A 20,371-nucleotide genomic window follows, 5' to 3' on the forward strand; every position below is an offset into this window, starting at 1 on the left:
CTCTAGATACATTATCATATGCCTTCTCTAAATCAATGAAAACCATTTATAGTCACTCTGGTCTCTCTCCATCAATCATCATAACAAGAATATAACTTCTATGGTCATCCTCTCAGACATAAAATTAAATTGATTTTCAATAATGCATGTGTGTTTTAATAAAATTTTACAAAATAAAACAAGTAGGAAAATGTCAAATTGGGACCATTTTCTTGCAACATAGTGGATGAGGCAGCGTGACAAAAAATTGAGATTTTTCGCAAGTTGATTTTTCGAAGGGAAAAAATGAATTGTTAAGAATAATCTTATAAATATATTTCATAATTCTCAAACATTTTTTTCCTATTATCCGGCAATAACTAAAGACCCAACACTACAGAAAGTCAAGCAGACAACCAAAAATAACCTCAACTTTTGCACGTGCTCTCTCTTTCTGAGAGTTATGGTCATAATCATACTCATCTCATCCAATTTCCATTGTACTTTTATCTTTTATTTTATAAAGAAAGTGTGGACTGTAGTATATATTCAACCATGGCATGCCATCCATTAAAGTCACTCTTATGCTTATTCATATTCTATATTCTTCCACAAACCAAACCAAATTGTGGATGAATAAATATGGCTTTGACCAACTTAGGTACTTGGTGGATGAAAATATGGTTAGAACTTACAAGTGATAAATCAAAAATTCTTTCAACAATAAAATTCATAACAACAAATATTCATAAAAGACATTTTCTAAGCTATAAGGCATTCAAAAATTGAATCCAAATTCTTGGGTTTTAAATTTCTCATTAGGTGCTGTGAAAGTCTGTTAACATATATAACAGCTGAAATTACTTAATCAGCATCTAGACCCTACTTTAACTATCCATGCTATTGTTCTATATAGAAAACATTGTATTTAAAAAGAGAGGCTTCAAAAGTGTAAATCCAATGCTATTGCAAATAAACTTTATTATAAACCTGCTTTCATAATCACATCTAAGATTTTATAGAAGAGATTGAGGTTATGACATGCACTTTCCAATGGTATACTAAATTATGAGACCCTAATGTGAAGTCATAAGTGACAAAAGAAAAATGTCCTAAATTAAAAGATAAGAGAAAAGGGTAGAAACAATTATTGATTTCTATAGACAATCATAAACAACCAAATTAACAGTTGAGTTCCAAGTTGGGACCCTCCTTCAAATCCAGTCTTGGTTTAACAAAACTCCTATATACTAAACTCTACAACTTAGGAAATAAACAATGTTTCAGAGCTTACTTCCCTCTCAATCCGAACAGCTCTATCACGAAAGAATGGTGACAATGGATGTTATTTACTACAGTCAAGGGGATCAATCTTCATCTACACTCTGCAGAATGTGGCTGTCAAAAGCCGTTATAACTCTTCTATCTCCAAATTTGGGAAGACAAGAAGCTTGTAAATGCTGCAGAATCTGAAGCTCCTCCAGAATGAATAGCTCTATCGTCGTGGATGAGCCCCCCAGTGCCTATTGTTATTTCCAGGTTTGAAATGTGGATTTCGGTGGACATTCGCTTGCTTCGGGAGATCATTCAATTCCATAACTTGTATTGTACGCTGTCTCTTAGCTGCAAGTAAGAATGAAATAACATATTCACCAATTAGTTATGAATCGATGAATGTTACGCAGATAAGTCATTGCGTGTTAAAATTTAATGTGTCAAGTTCTAACATCCAAAAGTTGATCATCTAAGTCATCAAACATTTCATGCTAAAGGCATTAACTTGAGTATATAAAAATATCAAGGAGCATAGAAATACTTTTTTATTTGAACTCTAAAAGTACTGAAAATCAGATAGAACATAGCTTCAAGAGCAAAGACTAACCATTCTCAGCTTGTTGATAACGCTCCTGAAGTTTTCTCTTGGTGGCTTCTAGCTTCACTTCGGCCGCAGCATCATCCGAATACTTGGATTTCTGTGAGACACGATATGATTGTCAGAGAGAGAGAGATAACAATTACAGTTTAATTCACAAAAATATTTCCCCTTACATCTTGCTGACCAATGGGCGGCCTCTTTGTAATAGTATTCTCTATTTTTGGCTGCATCTTCGGCTCCATGTTGCTTTTTCGCTGCATACTTGATTTAGGTGGTCTGCCTGGGCCAGAATCTGCAGTTACAGGCTTATTTAACCTCACATCAGCCTCAATTTTCGTGGGTAGCTGACTCTTATTATCCTTGTTAGTGATGCTTATCTGGTTGGAAGCTTGCAATTTCTTTTTTTCGATATCATGACTGTCCACAGAAGGCTTTCTGGCATTTTCGCGGTTCCTGCTGAATTGTCCACTCTGTCGAGGATCTGAAACAACATTCCCCATTCATAATCATCAGTCTAAAATGCGAGGAATTCAAATAAAGAACTGAAGAGTAGAAGCTAACTATACTAAGCATAGGAAATTTTGAATTCAACTCACTTCCATAATCATCTATGCCGTCGAAGAACTTTGCATCATCCATATATTTGTCATCCAACAGGGAAAAGTACAAGTCAGTTTCTAAATATCATAGCTTGAAAAAAAGTAAGTAGGAGAAAGGGCAAAAGTATAACTAAGTACCTGTGAAAGTTCTATGGAACCAGCTTGAGCAACAAAGAAAGCTCCTTCATCCATAGGAGGTGATGGAAGTCCTTCTTCATCATCGTCAACAACCGATATATTTACTGAATCTGGAGTGCCTTCTGAAGCTACAAATATTAAATAAAGCCAATTTCAAACATAAATTAATTGAAAAAATGGAGAAGAACAGCATTGTTATCTTATTTATAGATGAGAAGAGAAGAAGGCAGACAAATTTTTCTACCTGCAATAGAAGTGGTAGCCTTGACCCACTCGTCAACTATTTCTTTCCAGCCACTATACAAAGCAAAATAATATGCTTAGCAAATAGCACTCATAGTAGTTCGAGATGCTACTGAACAAGTTAACCAGGTCTCTATTATGAATCAAAATAATGATAGTGAACTTTTCTAATTAGATAAGATGCACTAAGCTTCTAGCATGAGTATAATTTATATGGAACTGAAATTGGCTATAAGTAACTTACATACGTAAATCCTCCAAGAAAAAGGTTCAAACTAACTAAATCTATAAATGAATCTATTTAAGATTTGAGGAAGTTCGATCATACTAAATAAGTGACATGAAATAAAAAATGGACCTCCAAAACTAAAGTGAACAATTGTTTTGATCACTGACACTCGCATACTAATATACCGACAGTGAACCCCTAATCAGAATCAAAGAAAGTGGCTACAAGCCTTTTCTTTGATCCAGGTAGCAGAATATAAACAAGCTCACCTATCCTCTATAAGACAACACAATGATACATGGATGGAAAACAAATATCAAGGGAAAAAAACTAATTCTTACTCGATAAGAGTTCGTGTGAGTTGGCGAATTTCCTTTGATCCATGCTTTCGTAGAGGATTGACAGCTTTTCCAATTCCAGTAGCCTGGCAAAGTTAAACTCTGATAATTAGAAGGCTTGGCTTAAAGGGAAATGGAAAAAGCAAGAACAAACAGCCACAAAAAAAAAGCATGGAAAAAGAAGGGTAGGCTCATCGAATGAGCAAGGAATGATTCAATTCGAACCTTTAGACGATCCACAGTGAGTTCCATCAGCTGCAGCCTCCTCAATGACTCAAATAACACAGAGTCAGACTGTTGCAACATGAAACAAAGCAGCATGAATCAGAAACCATAGGACAAAAAGAACCAACCCTTCATAGAAGAATTAAAATTCCATTCAATAAAGCCATATTTTTTTGTAACAACTATCAAAAGGTAAAATCCTATTCTTTACAAAATATCATCAATCATCCGAGTAAATTGGAAAACATAGAAGCAAAAACAGATGTAGAATACTATGAAGAGAGAGGCTAAGAAAGAGGATATACCTCTTCTTCACGGTTAAGGAGAATGTCTTTGATCCTCAAAACCTCCCTAACATACTGAGACTCCTCTTCAATCTCATCAGTCAATGCCTCAGCATCTCCAAAGCTAAAATTGCTAAAATGGTTCACATCCATATCTCCATGATCCTCTTTGTCACCACCACCATTGACCTTGCTCTCTTTTCTTGCACCTGCCTCAAACTCCACACCAACATCATCTCTATCAAAACCACTCTTGCAACCTCCATTAAAATTGTCATATTCATCATCACCATTACCAACAGACACAGCCAACTCCACCCTATCACACCCAACGCAACGTGTCAACTTGCAGGAGAACAACCTCTCTGCAATCCCATCCCTTCTCAAGCTGAACTCTTTAGGACAATCAGAAGCGGCCACCATGATCGCATGGTCAATTATATCAAATATATCCAAATTCTTTGAACGGAAGTAACTTCTCCAGTGATCCAGTGATAAAGACTTCATTGTCTTTCACAAAAATCCACAACACTGAAACCAGATCCAAAACAAAAAAATGGAATTCCACCAATCACCCAAATATCAAAATTGGATTTTTTTTCACGGGGTGATTATGTATTCCACTGTTTGTTCAACGTTAACAAAAAGGTCTTTCTCGAGATGCTTCCTCTTCTTCAAAGAGTTGTTGTATATGATTTTGAGTACTGAAAATTACAACGCAGCCAAATGGGGTGAATTTTGATGAACGATGAATCAATAATCAATGGTTAAATTCATAAATCATCAAAGTTTTATGTTTTTGTTTTGGCAAGATTGGTTGGATTAATGTTCGACAGATAAAGAAAGTAAAGATGCATGCTTAGTGGTTCGGTAACAGCATAAATCAAAGAAACCATAAATCAACACCAATACAAACATAAACACAAACATTTGAATGGCAACAACAAAAACATCGTCTGTTATGTTGTGTTGTGGTTTTAAATGATTTTTGCGTTACATACCAAAACCTCAAACAAACAAAGACCCTTTTCTTAATCTTCTTTTAACTCAAAACCCAAAAAAGAATGAAAAGAAACACTACAAAAAAAACTGGGTTCCAGAAAATGAATCAGAACGATACAAGACTCTATGTAACCATATAACCTAATCTTTCTAGGTTAATGATCTACCTTTATGTATGTCTACGTAATATGACAATGACTATGAATGAAAGAAACTTGGTTCTATTCCAAGAAAGAGAGAGAAAGAGAATAATGTGGTTGTTTGTTGCAAGTGTTGAAAAGAGGGGTTCTGAAATGTGATCTCTTTATATTTTACCTGTGTTGTTGTTTTGACTTGATCAGAAACAAAGGTTTAGTTAAAGAAAAAGTAACGAGGAAAAAGATGAGAGGGAATAATGTAATATCCTGAGTCTGTTTTCGCTCTTTAGTATCTTCGGTATATCTTATTAACTTTTTTCATGGGATATACATCTAATTATTAATTAATATTTTATCATTTGATGAATGGAAAATAATAAAAAAGAGTGGAGCGTGAATGAAATTTTGTCTTTCTTACCGATTATGTTTTTAAATAATTGAGCTGAATCGAGTTCAACTAGAAATTAGTAAGGATGTATTTTGCTCGAAATTTGATTTCATCTCAAGTTCAATTTGATTAATGTTCGTTAACTATTCGATTTGACTCGTCAACTCGAATTAATTTAGTTCGTCAAAAGTTCACGAATTGTTTAGTTAAAGTAATTTGCCTAATTAGTTTATTCCCGGTCTCGAATGAAAAATATTTATTTAATATATAAAATTAAATATTCTCTACAATATACACACATATGTATATACTATATACATATATTTATACATATATCTTATTGAGTCAGTCCATAAATTTAATGAGTTGGACTGTACTTGACTCAAGTTCGATTCATTTATATAAAAAACATATTTTTTATCTCAAATTCAATTTATTTGTTTTATGAACTAAGCTTATGGATTTTACATATATCTAATAGATGAGAATTCTAAATATGAATTACAACACGTGCAAAAAATTATTCAACTACTATAATTTTAAATTAGTTCTCAATAAAAAATATAAAATTAAATAAATTCATTTTCTCGTTGCAACATGAAACAAAGCAGCATGAATCAGAAACCATAGGACAAAAAGAACCAACCCTTCATAGAAGAATTAAAATTCCATTCAATAAAGCCATATTTTTTTGTAACAACTATCAAAAGGTAAAATCCTATTCTTTACAAAATATCATCAATCATCCGAGTAAATTGGAAAACATAGAAGCAAAAACAGATGTAGAATACTATGAAGAGAGAGGCTAAGAAAGAGGATATACCTCTTCTTCACGGTTAAGGAGAATGTCTTTGATCCTCAAAACCTCCCTAACATACTGAGACTCCTCTTCAATCTCATCAGTCAATGCCTCAGCATCTCCAAAGCTAAAATTGCTAAAATGGTTCACATCCATATCTCCATGATCCTCTTTGTCACCACCACCATTGACCTTGCTCTCTTTTCTTGCACCTGCCTCAAACTCCACACCAACATCATCTCTATCAAAACCACTCTTGCAACCTCCATTAAAATTGTCATATTCATCATCACCATTACCAACAGACACAGCCAACTCCACCCTATCACACCCAACGCAACGTGTCAACTTGCAGGAGAACAACCTCTCTGCAATCCCATCCCTTCTCAAGCTGAACTCTTTAGGACAATCAGAAGCGGCCACCATGATCGCATGGTCAATTATATCAAATATATCCAAATTCTTTGAACGGAAGTAACTTCTCCAGTGATCCAGTGATAAAGACTTCATTGTCTTTCACAAAAATCCACAACACTGAAACCAGATCCAAAACAAAAAAATGGAATTCCACCAATCACCCAAATATCAAAATTGGATTTTTTTTCACGGGGTGATTATGTATTCCACTGTTTGTTCAACGTTAACAAAAAGGTCTTTCTCGAGATGCTTCCTCTTCTTCAAAGAGTTGTTGTATATGATTTTGAGTACTGAAAATTACAACGCAGCCAAATGGGGTGAATTTTGATGAACGATGAATCAATAATCAATGGTTAAATTCATAAATCATCAAAGTTTTATGTTTTTGTTTTGGCAAGATTGGTTGGATTAATGTTCGACAGATAAAGAAAGTAAAGATGCATGCTTAGTGGTTCGGTAACAGCATAAATCAAAGAAACCATAAATCAACACCAATACAAACATAAACACAAACATTTGAATGGCAACAACAAAAACATCGTCTGTTATGTTGTGTTGTGGTTTTAAATGATTTTTGCGTTACATACCAAAACCTCAAACAAACAAAGACCCTTTTCTTAATCTTCTTTTAACTCAAAACCCAAAAAAGAATGAAAAGAAACACTACAAAAAAAACTGGGTTCCAGAAAATGAATCAGAACGATACAAGACTCTATGTAACCATATAACCTAATCTTTCTAGGTTAATGATCTACCTTTATGTATGTCTACGTAATATGACAATGACTATGAATGAAAGAAACTTGGTTCTATTCCAAGAAAGAGAGAGAAAGAGAATAATGTGGTTGTTTGTTGCAAGTGTTGAAAAGAGGGGTTCTGAAATGTGATCTCTTTATATTTTACCTGTGTTGTTGTTTTGACTTGATCAGAAACAAAGGTTTAGTTAAAGAAAAAGTAACGAGGAAAAAGATGAGAGGGAATAATGTAATATCCTGAGTCTGTTTTCGCTCTTTAGTATCTTCGGTATATCTTATTAACTTTTTTCATGGGATATACATCTAATTATTAATTAATATTTTATCATTTGATGAATGGAAAATAATAAAAAAGAGTGGAGCGTGAATGAAATTTTGTCTTTCTTACCGATTATGTTTTTAAATAATTGAGCTGAATCGAGTTCAACTAGAAATTAGTAAGGATGTATTTTGCTCGAAATTTGATTTCATCTCAAGTTCAATTTGATTAATGTTCGTTAACTATTCGATTTGACTCGTCAACTCGAATTAATTTAGTTCGTCAAAAGTTCACGAATTGTTTAGTTAAAGTAATTTGCCTAATTAGTTTATTCCCGGTCTCGAATGAAAAATATTTATTTAATATATAAAATTAAATATTCTCTACAATATACACACATATGTATATACTATATACATATATTTATACATATATCTTATTGAGTCAGTCCATAAATTTAATGAGTTGGACTGTACTTGACTCAAGTTCGATTCATTTATATAAAAAACATATTTTTTATCTCAAATTCAATTTATTTGTTTTATGAACTAAGCTTATGGATTTTACATATATCTAATAGATGAGAATTCTAAATATGAATTACAACACGTGCAAAAAATTATTCAACTACTATAATTTTAAATTAGTTCTCAATAAAAAATATAAAATTAAATAAATTCATTTTCTCCTCATCTTAGACTCTCCACTAGAAGCTGCTTAGAATCAGTCAAGTAACTCTGTACCTCCGTACAAATTCATTTCCAAATGAGTAAAGGCTAAATCTTCTTCAAAAATGCATTTATATGTAGAACAATATTTTGGTATAGATAAGTTGTTATATTGAGTAATACCATATTCCTATTTTATATGGTCAAATATTGATGTTTAATACTAGAGTGCGACGTATACTAAAAATAATCATAATATTGACTTTATGAGAACATGAATCATTTTATAATCAAATCATTAATAAATAAAATATTATTAAATATATATATTATATAATTAATTCTTGAAAAACTATATCATTTATATTACGTTCCTTCAGAAGATTTCTTCCTTAAGAACTACATCAACAAATATTAATATATTTTATAAACATATATTTATTGTTATAATTAGTTGCAGAAAAAAACAATACCTTTGTTAATGCCTCATTATTAAATGAAAATATTCGTATGATTATTTCCTGAACTAGAAAAATAGTGTTCTCACTACTTTAACCACATATTTCTTTTATTGATTTCACGTTAATTTTACATCAGGCATGACTTCTTAGATCCTCAATTATAAATAATAACAAAATTAAATAATTTAATTCTTGATCATCATTGTTTAAATATTATTGCTTTCAAAACGAATGTAATCATATCAATCGTACATTTTGATATGCATTGAATCCATGATTCTAGTATTTGATACATCAACTCATTTTATATTATTTAACTTCTAGAATATTTGGATAATATCTAATTTTTTATTCTATTTTATTATAATCCTTAAATATATCTAATACGACAAATTTTGAAATTTTGATCCATTGGAATTCAAAAATCTTGAAAACACCATAAAAAGGAAAGAAATAAGACATCTAGTTAGGATAAGGATAAGGCTATGATTTTCCTTCACCATTATCTCCATGAAGGCCAAACAATGAACACCTTATGATAAAATACACATGTTCTATGTAAAAATTTAAAGGAAATATACGACCACCATATATAAAACTATGATTCTCCCAAAGTTCTCTATGAGTGGACATAATTGTGCTCAGAGGATTTTAAACCTATAAGTGAGAATAACCTATCTACTTCTCATTTAAAAATACATTTGAGATCTCTAATATTGGAGGTTCTACAACCGAGTAAATCTATTAATATTAATATGTGTTTGGTTAAAAAAATATATTTAAATTAAAAAATTAATAATTAATTAATTTTCTGATTAACCACAACTGAGACACATGTAATGATATAATTTATAAGACAATAGATGTGTATCCGACAGTATGGAGTGAACCCTTCTCACTCCACCAGCTGTGGGAAATTGTAAAGGGTAAAGGTGTGCAACAATTTTCGTACACAATAACACGTTGTCAACCTTAACCAAGAATCGCTAATAAGAAAAGGAAAACAATAGAGACAATTTTTTCTTATGAAAATGGTGATTCAGATTTTGGCTAAATGGATTTACCCGCCTAGATGTTTTAGATTTCTTTGCTAACCCAAATGGAAAAATGATCACCTAATTGTGAAATAAACTATATAACATACTAAGAAGTGAGTTTGAATTGTGTTTAGTAACTTTTTTTAGTTTTAAAACTTAGACGATTGGCTCATTTGTTTTTCAATAAAAACATTTTCAGTTGATTAACTCGTCTTTGATAAAACTTTGACAAGAAAGAGGTTTAAGTAAAATGATTATATCACAAACTAAACTCTCCAAGTTAAAAGCATACACAAAAATTTAAGTTAATGGAGTTAAGGGATAGAAGATATCAAAGTAATTTTATACTAGTTCATCTAACCTCATAGGTTTCGTCAATTTTTTTGGCAGCACCAAGTTTCTACTATAATCAATTCCAAATTATAATAAGTATTCTTTGTACACATAATCTCTTCCTATTCAAACATATGAGTGTTGTTTGTACACCTAGTCTCTCTAGGCTCATACGTTAAACAAGGTGACCTGAATGTATAAAGTATTCTTGAAATTGGTACAAACAAATACAAGACCGGAGGTTAAATTGTGTTTCTTATGTTTTTAAAACTATTCTTTAACAAAACTTTTTTCCACAAGCAATAATAAAGTGATGGGGGAAATAAAAAGTTTGAAAAATATAACTTACAATAAGGTCAAATCCTCATAGTTAGTAATAATTGATAGCACTAAGGAGTATAGATATAAAGAAAATAATACAAGTATTTTATAATGATTTGCTCTTAATAGTTACGTCTAATCCATTATCACATAAGTAATTTCCATTATTTCTGAAATAATTATAAGTACTAAGCACTACTTCAGGTAAATATTCTTTCTTATATCAAGACTTTTCAGACTCTAAAAAATGTTTTAATATTAATCTTTAATAATTTGCTAGGCATGGATACGAACATGTGAGGAAATTTAAGTATTTGACTAATTAAGAAAATATCTTAACATTTATAACTATAAACTTAGACTTTCTAACTCTTTTAGCTTAGTTTTCCTTTTTTAAAATTTATTACTATGTACTTAAGTTATAATTCTATAGATATAAAATTTCTATAGAAGAATGGTTTTCACAAAGTTTCTTTTCACTTCTATACTCTGTTCTTTTATTTTCTCGTGTCTTGGTTTTGTGAGGTTCTTCTTCCTTTTATAGATGAGCTACAAAAGAATGTTCCAATTATCTTTAGAAAGTTTTTGTTTAGAATAAAAATTTAATGCACTGATTCGTTGAGTCATGATATTAAGAAGAAAGTAATTGCTTGAATCCATTGTGTATTAAATATTGTTTTTTCCCACATTAATTATGTTGGATCCATTGTATTCGACCTATTCTTATGTGATGTATCTAAGTCTTCTCTATTGATCATAATTTCAGACATTAATTAAGACTTCATACACTACTAAGTTAAGTTTCTCGTTATTCCTTTATGTAAGCAGATTCCTCTTCTTTACATGCGAGATGGTTAGAGAACAAAACAATTGTTTTAACAAAAATACTACATTTCACTTACCAAGAAGCATAATATCTAATAATTAAATCATTAATTACAGTGAATGTGCATAATTGTTATTTAAGTTTACATGATTGAACTAACAGAACATATCTATAAGATTGAAAATGATACAATTGAAGTCATTGTAGGCATAGGTCATTGGATGCAATTATCATTTGGACAGACTTAATCTCAAATGAATTTGATTTGATTTTATAAGCAATGTTATAGGACATAATTGTTACCCGACACAATAACTTGCTTAGACGAGCTTAATCATTAGACCTGTTTGATTGAACATCAAAATATTTTTTAATAGAATAATGTGTTCGACACTTTAAAAAAAACTTTCTCACACAACTCGATGATTAAGCATTATTTACAATAATAAAATATGCTTCCTAAATTTAATTATTTGTTATTCATCAAAATACCAGGAAATGAATTAGATTAATAAGTTGGTTCTATTAAAAATATTTTTCACTTGAAAAAATAAAATTATTACTGTTCTAGTAGTCCAAAGTAAATTGAGTAGAAATTTGTTAATGTGATTATGATATTTCTTCTAATTATTGTTGCTCAATATTGTTCATTATTCATAATCAAAGTTTTTTTTTTATATATTCAACAATTAATATACGCATTATGTGAAGAGATCTTGCTCCTAATCTAGGCTCAATTTTAATGAAGACACCAACATCACAAAAAGAAGTAAAAAGATGAAGATATTGAAGACTTAGAAGCATGCTCAACACAAGAGCAAGACTTATTAGTCTTATAAGATAAATACTTTTGTCCTAAAGTTTTCTACTTTAAGTATCACCAAATGCACATAAGAAATCTTTTTGAAAAAGTGTCAAACTTGGTTTTAAAATGAACTTAAATTTTAAAAAATGCGAGTAATTGATTACTCGAAATGAGTAATGGGTTATTGTGATAGAGTAATCAATTACCCAAACTGAGTAACAGGTTACCAAACAAAATTAACTCAGAGTAACTAATTACTCATCGAGACAGGAACTTTTGGTAACCAATTACCCACTTTAGTAATTGATTACAAAGAGTTATTGCAATTGTTTTTTAAATACAATCTGAAACAACTTCCCCCAAAACAAATCAATATTACTTCCATCGACTTCTACCTTCATTTATGAGTATGATGGCCGGTTGGAAGCCTATTTAAAGGCATCTAGCATTTAGTTTCGAAACACATCAATTAGTTAACATTTTCTACAATCTCCCATACACGTTTGCAAGAAACTTGACCAAAACTTGTTGAAAATTTGAAATTATTTCAAGTGTTTTCTTCCAAGTTTTATACACTTAAGCATTTGTGTTATACTTTAGTGATTGACATACAAGGATCATAAGTTAAATTGTTATACACATTTAGTAATCATTGCCCTAGAATCAAGTTCTTCATTTGTATCAATTTTCTTTAAAATTTCACCATTGGGTGTGGGAAAAGGGAAAGAGTGTTTTAGAAGTGGTGTGCTTCTAAAAGTTAGATTGCGATGAGTGTAATTAGAGACAAAGTCTAGGGGTGAGATTTGTAACAATTGACAATTCATCATAGTTGAAATCTCTTATGTTTGCAAGAGGACTGAATGTAACTTTAGGTAGACTAGAAGGTGAACCAATATAAAATATCGATGTTTCTCTTCACTCTTTATAAATTATGCATTTGATTTTTTCACAGATATACTTTATCGTTGCATTTATACTCTAACTCTTTTAATCTGCAAAAACCTGCTATAAAGTGCACATGTTGGGTAATTTATTCCCAAGATCCTAACTTTCTAAGATGACCTCTAAGTCCTTTTTAGGTGAAAGTTATAATATTAATAAACCTCCAAGTTTCACTAGAGAATATTATGAATACTAGAAAATTAGAGTGAGAATCTTCATAGAGTACGTAGACTTAGATATATGGAATTGTGTAGAAGAAGGTCCATTTATTCACAACATATTTGTTAATGAAGTTAAACAACCTAAGCCTAAATGTGCATTGACCACTGAAGATAAAAAGACAGTCAATTATGACCTTAAACCTAAAAACATTCTAACCTCATCTCAAGGAGTAAAAGAGTTCTTTAGAGTGTCAAGTTGCAAAACTTCTAAAGAAATGCAGGACTCTATAAAGAATACATGGAATCGAAGAAGTAAAAATGTTCTCCACTAATAGTGAAGCATTAACATTGGGGCAAGACTCCACATGCTCTATATGCAGAAAACCAGGTCATATTAAAGGTGTTTGTCCATCCTTAAAAAAACAACATACTATCATAAGAAAGAAGGACAGGAAGCACAAAAGAGAGAACATCATATCAGAAGATAATGATATTGGTTCAAATACAGAACTCAAAATTAAGAACAAACACATCTTTCCTTGATGGCTTCACACCAATCAGAAAACAATTATGAGGTTAGTGACTCTGAACCAAAATGATAAATTTTCATATGACGAGTTATAGAATGCTTTTAATGAATTACATGAAAAATATGTTAGACTCTCTGGAGAATGTAGTAAACAAAAAAACAATAGTACTTCTTGAGAGTCAAAACAAAATTTTACAAAAGGATTTGGATAACTTAAAATCCAAATCAAATGAAGTTTGCATGAAATGCCAAAAGTGTACTTCTCTTGACTTAAAGATATATGTTTTAAATCAAGAAATAGTTAATTTCAAAGAGAGTATGCAGAAGCTCGAAAAGACAAACATATGGAGTAAAGAAAACCACTTTTATAAAATCGAAGTATTTCTTATAAGCATGATCATGTTAGAAATTTTATGACAAGAAATCGTTTTATGTTCTTAAATGGAAAATGTATAAACCCACTTGTTTTTTTTATTGTAGTACAATAGGACATACACCTAATGCTTTTTATATTAGAAAATATGACGTAACCATTAGTAAACTTAGATGGGTCGAAAAAGGTATTAACCTCGTATAACCCAAATCACATTGGGTACATAGAATATTATTTTAATTTGTTTTATAGGATTGTCTGAAAGCCATAAGCAAAATATGGTATCACAACAGCGGCTATTCAAGGCATATCACATGAGACAATTCAAAATTATAAATGATAATATTCAAGAAATAAAGTCTCTATTATCTATGGAGAGAACAACAAAAGAAAAATCATTGGTATATGTAAAATTAGTAATCTCTCTAAGTTTGGTGCATGATTATAGGAGAATATTACACATTCATATAGCTCATCTTATTTAATTAAGCATGAACTAGTTGTTGGTTTTCCCAAAATTAAATTTGTTAAAAGGCAAATTGTGGATGTTTGTCAAAAGGGTAAACAAACAAACTACAAGATTAATTTTAGTATATGCATGCTCATTGAATTTCCAACTGTATGAAATAGATGTTTAGAGCCTGGTTTGATTGATTAACACAATTTTTACGTGATAAGGGTTTTGAAAAGGGAAAGGTTGATACTATACTTTTTTATTAAGAAAATAAATCATCATGCTTTACTTGTTCAAATTTATGTTGATGATATTATTTTTGGTTCTACTTTAATAAGATGATGCAATGAGAATTCGAAATGACCATGATGAAAAATTTGAATTACTTTCTTGGACTACAAGTCAAACAAATGAATGATGACATCTTTGTCTCAATCAGTCCAAGTATTGCAAATATTTATTGAAGATGTTTGAAATGGACAAATGCAAAGCAAGTGCCACTCCCATAGGATGAAATACCTATGTTGATATGGATGAAGCTGAAAAATGTATTGATATAACTAAGTATTAAGGTATGATCATTTTCCTTCTTTATTTTACTACAAGTAGATCTGATATAATGTTTAGTGTATGTCTATGTGTTAGATATCAGTCAAAACCTATAGTGCCACATCTAGTTGTTGTAAAAAGATTTATGAAATATTTAAAAGGAACAACTATTGTTGGACATTGGTATACTAAGGGAAGTATATGTGACTTGGTTGGATATTCAGATTCAGATTTTTCTAGATGCAAAAATTGAAAGGAAAAGTACTAGTGAAACTTTACAAATTCTAGGAAATTCCTTAGTCTCTTGGTCATGTAAGAAATAGACATGTGTTGCTTTGAGTACTATGGAGGAAAAGTACATAACAACATATAGTTGTTGCGCACAAGTATTGTGGCTCAAACAAAAATTACAAGATTATGGTCTAGACTTGGGGTGCATTCCATTGAAGTGCGATAACGTTAGTCCTATAAACTTTACTATAAATCCAATCATGCATTTTCTAACCAAACACATAGATATAAGACATCACTTACTTAGGGGTCATGTTCAAGAGAAAGATGTGCATTTAGAGTTTGTTGATAGTCATGATCAATTAACAGACATATTTACTAAACCTTGGCAAAAGAACATTTAAAAAAAATAAGAAGATAGTTAGGCATATTAGATGAAGCAAACTTATCTTAAATCAACTTTCATGCATATATGTTTAAATGTTTGCTTCATGATGATATTTGCATGCCTACTTGCTTTTACATGTGTTTATTTTATCATTTTCAAACTTTTATGGGTCACCAATTACCGAGTGGGGTAATTGAAAAATTGAAAGTCTGAGGGTAGTAACTGATTAGTCTATGGAATAACCGATTACTGGGAGAAAAAGAAGGGTTGGGTAACAGATTACTATGGGGAGTAACCGATTACCTCATGAAAATTTGGAAAATCGGATTTTCATTGCTAGAGTAACCTATTACTTTATTTGAGTAAACGATTACTTTGACTATCTTTATATGTGTCTTCTTATATTTTTTTTCAGAACTTCATCTTCTTCCTCCTTCCAAACCTGTGGTTCTCTTCCCCTATAACCCAAATTTTTCCTTTCTTGACCATTTTACTCGATATTTGTTGCTAAACATACTACATTTTCATTTCTAAACACATTCCAACCAAATTTCAATTTTTTTGCCCAAAATCAAGAATACCCAAATTTTAATCTTGAAAAACCAAACTTTTCAAAAACTCAAAACCATGGCTTCTACTCCAGAACCAAAAGGAAAAGAACTAATCCTTCTCAAAGAGGTCAACCAAGTGCTTCTAAGACCAATCCTCTAGAACTATCAAGGCTTTTGTCAATAGATTAGCAAAGAGAAATTTTACAGAATTACTACCTTGAACGACAACTGATTGCTCATAAGTAGGATAGGTTATACTCTTTTATACTTGAGCAATTTCAATTTGCCGAGTTCTTTAGGAAACAAAATCTTGTTGATTTTTGTGCTGAAAAAAATGCCTATTACCCTGAATTAGTGCTAATCGACAAAACGAGAGTGTAAAACTTTCAACAGTATCACAAACAAGTATGGAGTAATGGGTTGTTTAATCCATAAGGACATGCTTGATATTAGCCTTTCAACCAAAAATTATTATTTTAAGACCTTGTTCAAATGGTTGTTTATTTGATGACACAAATATAATGCAAGATTGTAATATTATGTTAAGAGGAGTTCAGATTGAATTTCACACTTATTATCCATACACACCTGATTTTTAACATAAATTCATTTAGTAATGATTATTTCACACAATTGACCTCAATATTACTAAAAGCTAATGTCTTAGTCAATTTAGCAACTTATGCAACAAAACTCTATGTTTTGCAACTTTACTCATATGATTAAGATATATGACACACATAATAGGCCTCTATGTCTGGTAATCCATGCATGCAAAGTTGAGTTAAATGCAACATCTTGATTGTATTAACCGCCAATGTCTTGGTATATAGAAATACTTTATTAATCTACCTCTATATGTAGTAGTCTAGATTAACAAAATTAAGTTATATGAACCGTCAAACATACCACTATGTCTAGTAGTCTATGCCATCTAGTTTGAGACTTATAAAATTAAACGATTAGCATTATGCTTAGATACTAAAAAAAGTAAAGTGCATGATATGGCAAGTAATACAATTCTATGTCTATAATTGTTGAGTTATATAAGTTCATAATAATGCAAGTAAAAGACTAGGCGATATATTCAATAATCATGCAATAAGATGATCAAACTTAAAGAAAACATTAAGAAAATACAAAAAGTCAATGATAATAAATACTTTAATAATTAATAAATGAATTAGTGGGCATACATCAAGGTTGTATTACATTCAATCCTAACATAGATTTTAGCTACTAATGATCACAAGGTGTAAGTAAGATAGGATAAAACACATCTCATGGAGTGGTAGAACCACACACAAATGAGCAAAGATTTACTCCTCTAATTCTTACACATTTATGCCATTGCTCAAATGAGCCAAACTACCCTATAAACACAGAAAATAAGTATTACAAATCAATATTATAAAATGTGTATCTAATGGTTTAAGTTGGAAGTCCTTAAATATTGTCTACATGCTGGCTTCGACGCTCAAGACACTGCCTGTGCGCTGAGCGCATGCTTCCAGTTTGCTAGGCGCGACTATTTGACACACCAACATGCGCTGGGAGCAACTTCTCACACTCGATGCACCACTCACTTTGCGTAGCACAATTGTGTGCGCTTAGCGTATGAGATATAGAATCTAAACAAACTTCTAATTCTTTTAATCCGGGTGATCATCACAGATATTACACTAAGCATGGTTCTTACACTGTTGGGCATGGTTGTAGCGCGGAGCATGGAGCTCAAATGATGTCCAATCCGCTTAGAATGATCCTTGCGCTAAGCTTGGTCAAGATTTGTCTGGAAACTTAGCTTTTTCAATCATTCCTCCGGATTAAACCTGCAAAAAACTTCAGAGATGATATTTGGCCATTTAAACAAGTTTTAATCGTATATTATTTCATCTATTTGAGTTTATTAAGTAGTTAAAGTATCATAAACAAAGTGTTAATTATATGATCAATTTGACACTTAATAACTAGTGAAGATATTTTATTATAATATGAAGTTTTCATATGTTAAAGGAAAATTAATTGTGATGGATTTGAAAACCTTTAATTCATTTTGCTTATAAATACCACACACTAGAACCAAAGTTGGCTATGGACTTCATTGTCCTTGGGAGGATTTCGATAGGAAAAAATTATACTATTCTATGTGTATATTTCCTCAAAAGGATATTGAAAGCAACAAACAAAGGGTAGTCATTGAGTCTATTGAGAATCTAGATATCCTCTATGTTGGAAATTTCATTCTTGATGAATAATTGTTGCATTATTTTTAAGTCATGTTGTAGTTCCTAAGTTTTCCAATCATTCTCAAATTAATGATATGGAACTACAACTCATGTATGCCATTAAAAATAACATTACTATTAATTGGACTATCATGATTACGTGATATATATGGTCATTTCAGGGTAAACATAGTCCACTACCTTATGCTATTATAGTCACTACCATACTTAAGCATTTTGATATCTCAACTTATCGAGAATCCAAGATAGAGCTAGATGCTAGAGATATCATAATCGGCCTGGATGTTATCCAGAAAATGGGTTTCTCTTAAGACTCGATCGATATGCTTTTCAATCATTGAAATTATCAACATGCTGGTCCTTTAGATATGCATGCTACATCACAACCTGACTCTCAACCCTCTCAATCTCAATTTGATCTCTCTTCATCTTCTAGCTAGCCTACCAATTAGATGATCATGGATTAGTTGGTATCTCTTCAAGGCTACATCACTACAAGGATGGATGCTCTTGATGCTCAGAACCAACAAGTCTAGGTTGAACTCAAACGTCTATCTAATTGATTAGATTAAATGGACATAGATGATGATGATGATGATGAGCTGGAATCTTATACTTAGGGTTGTCTTTGTTTGTGTATTTTTTGTTGTAAAACTTTGTTGTTGCTGGCCTTATGTCTTTTGCCTTTCATTTTCATGGTCGTAATCCTTTGATAATATTTATGTTTTTATATGAAAATTATTATGCTTTCAAATATTAATTGCTATTTGCTTCAATGATTTATATATCATGAATGACATTTACTCATATTGTTCATAAGATTTAACCTTGGCATGAAAAGGTAACAAATTTTGTATCATTATTATGCATATATATTGTGCATATGGAAAACTTGGTTTTTCCTTATTTTGGATGAAGTTAAAAGGGGGAGAAAAGTTCGAGTTGTGTTTTTTTTATTTAAAAATTTTAAGGCAATTATTCTAAAACAAAGGGGAGCATATATGATAGGGGAACATACACATATCTACATTTGTATGCAAATCAAGAAAACTCAAATGTTAACATGGTATTGGTTTGTCATAATCAGAAGGGGGAAATTATGAAGAAGATATTGCTTCTGACTTTGGCTAGGTTTTTATGGAGACACTAACATCACAAAAAGAAGTAAAAGGATGAAGACTTTGTAGTCATAGAAGCATTGTCAATACTAGATCAAGACTTAGTAGCTTTCTAAGATAGGTACTTTTATCCTAAAGTCTTTTACTTTAAAGTATCACCAAATGCTTATAGGAAATCTTTTTGAAAAACTATTAAACTTGGTTTTAAAATGAACTAAAATTTCAAAAAGCTAAGTAACATGTTACTCGAACTGAGTAATGGGTTACTATGACAACATAACCAATTACCCAAATCGAGTAACAGGTTACCAAACAAAAATAACTTAGAGTAACTGATTACTCAAGTGAGTAATTGATTACTAAATGTGACAAAAACTTTTGGTAACTGATTACTCACCTTAGTAATCGATTACCGAGAGTTGTTACAAAAAATTTCAAATTCAAACTGAAACAACTTCTCGCAAAACGAATGGGTGTTACTCCAGTCGACTTCTACCTTCATGTATGGGCATGATGATTGGTTGGAAGCCTATTTAAATGCATCTAGCATTCTGATTCAAATCACTTTAATCACTTTAAATTTTCTACAATCTTCATACACTTCTGCAACGAACTTGATCAAAACTTTCTGAAATTCTGAAATGTTGTTTTCAAGTGTGTCTTTTCTTCTAGGTTTTATACACTTAAATACTTGAGTATTTATGTTA

At 31.1% G+C, this 20,371-nt stretch overlaps 1 protein-coding gene across 3 annotated transcripts; it reads right to left on the reverse strand.

Moving 5' to 3' along the window:
• Positions 1-933: 933 nt before the first annotated feature.
• Positions 934-7,593, reverse strand: LOC109340184 (probable mediator of RNA polymerase II transcription subunit 26b). 3 transcript variants are annotated; one of them, XM_019577784.1, is made up of 10 exons: positions 7,410-7,593; positions 6,262-6,944; positions 3,628-3,696; positions 3,406-3,488; positions 2,837-2,889; positions 2,593-2,720; positions 2,452-2,479; positions 2,029-2,336; positions 1,862-1,952; positions 934-1,602 (listed from the first exon to the last, which is right to left on the reverse strand). In XM_019577784.1, exons 2-10 carry the CDS (start codon positions 6,745-6,747, stop codon positions 1,475-1,477), a joined length of 1,374 nt encoding a protein of 457 aa, XP_019433329.1. In that variant the 5' UTR covers positions 6,748-6,944; positions 7,410-7,593; the 3' UTR covers positions 934-1,474. The 3 variants fall into 3 exon arrangements, with proteins under 3 accessions (XP_019433329.1, XP_019433327.1, XP_019433328.1); XM_019577782.1 differs by lacking the exons at positions 6,262-6,944; positions 7,410-7,593 and adding exons at positions 3,933-4,615; positions 5,081-5,262; XM_019577783.1 differs by lacking the exons at positions 6,262-6,944; positions 7,410-7,593 and adding an exon at positions 3,933-5,262 and having other exon boundaries at positions 934-1,405; positions 1,456-1,602.
• Between the last annotated feature and the right edge of the window lie 12,778 nt (positions 7,594-20,371).

The sequence above is a fragment of the Lupinus angustifolius genome, unplaced genomic scaffold, assembly GCF_001865875.1.
Source record: "Lupinus angustifolius cultivar Tanjil unplaced genomic scaffold, LupAngTanjil_v1.0 Scaffold_147_19, whole genome shotgun sequence".
NCBI classification, from domain to species: domain Eukaryota; kingdom Viridiplantae; phylum Streptophyta; class Magnoliopsida; order Fabales; family Fabaceae; genus Lupinus; species Lupinus angustifolius.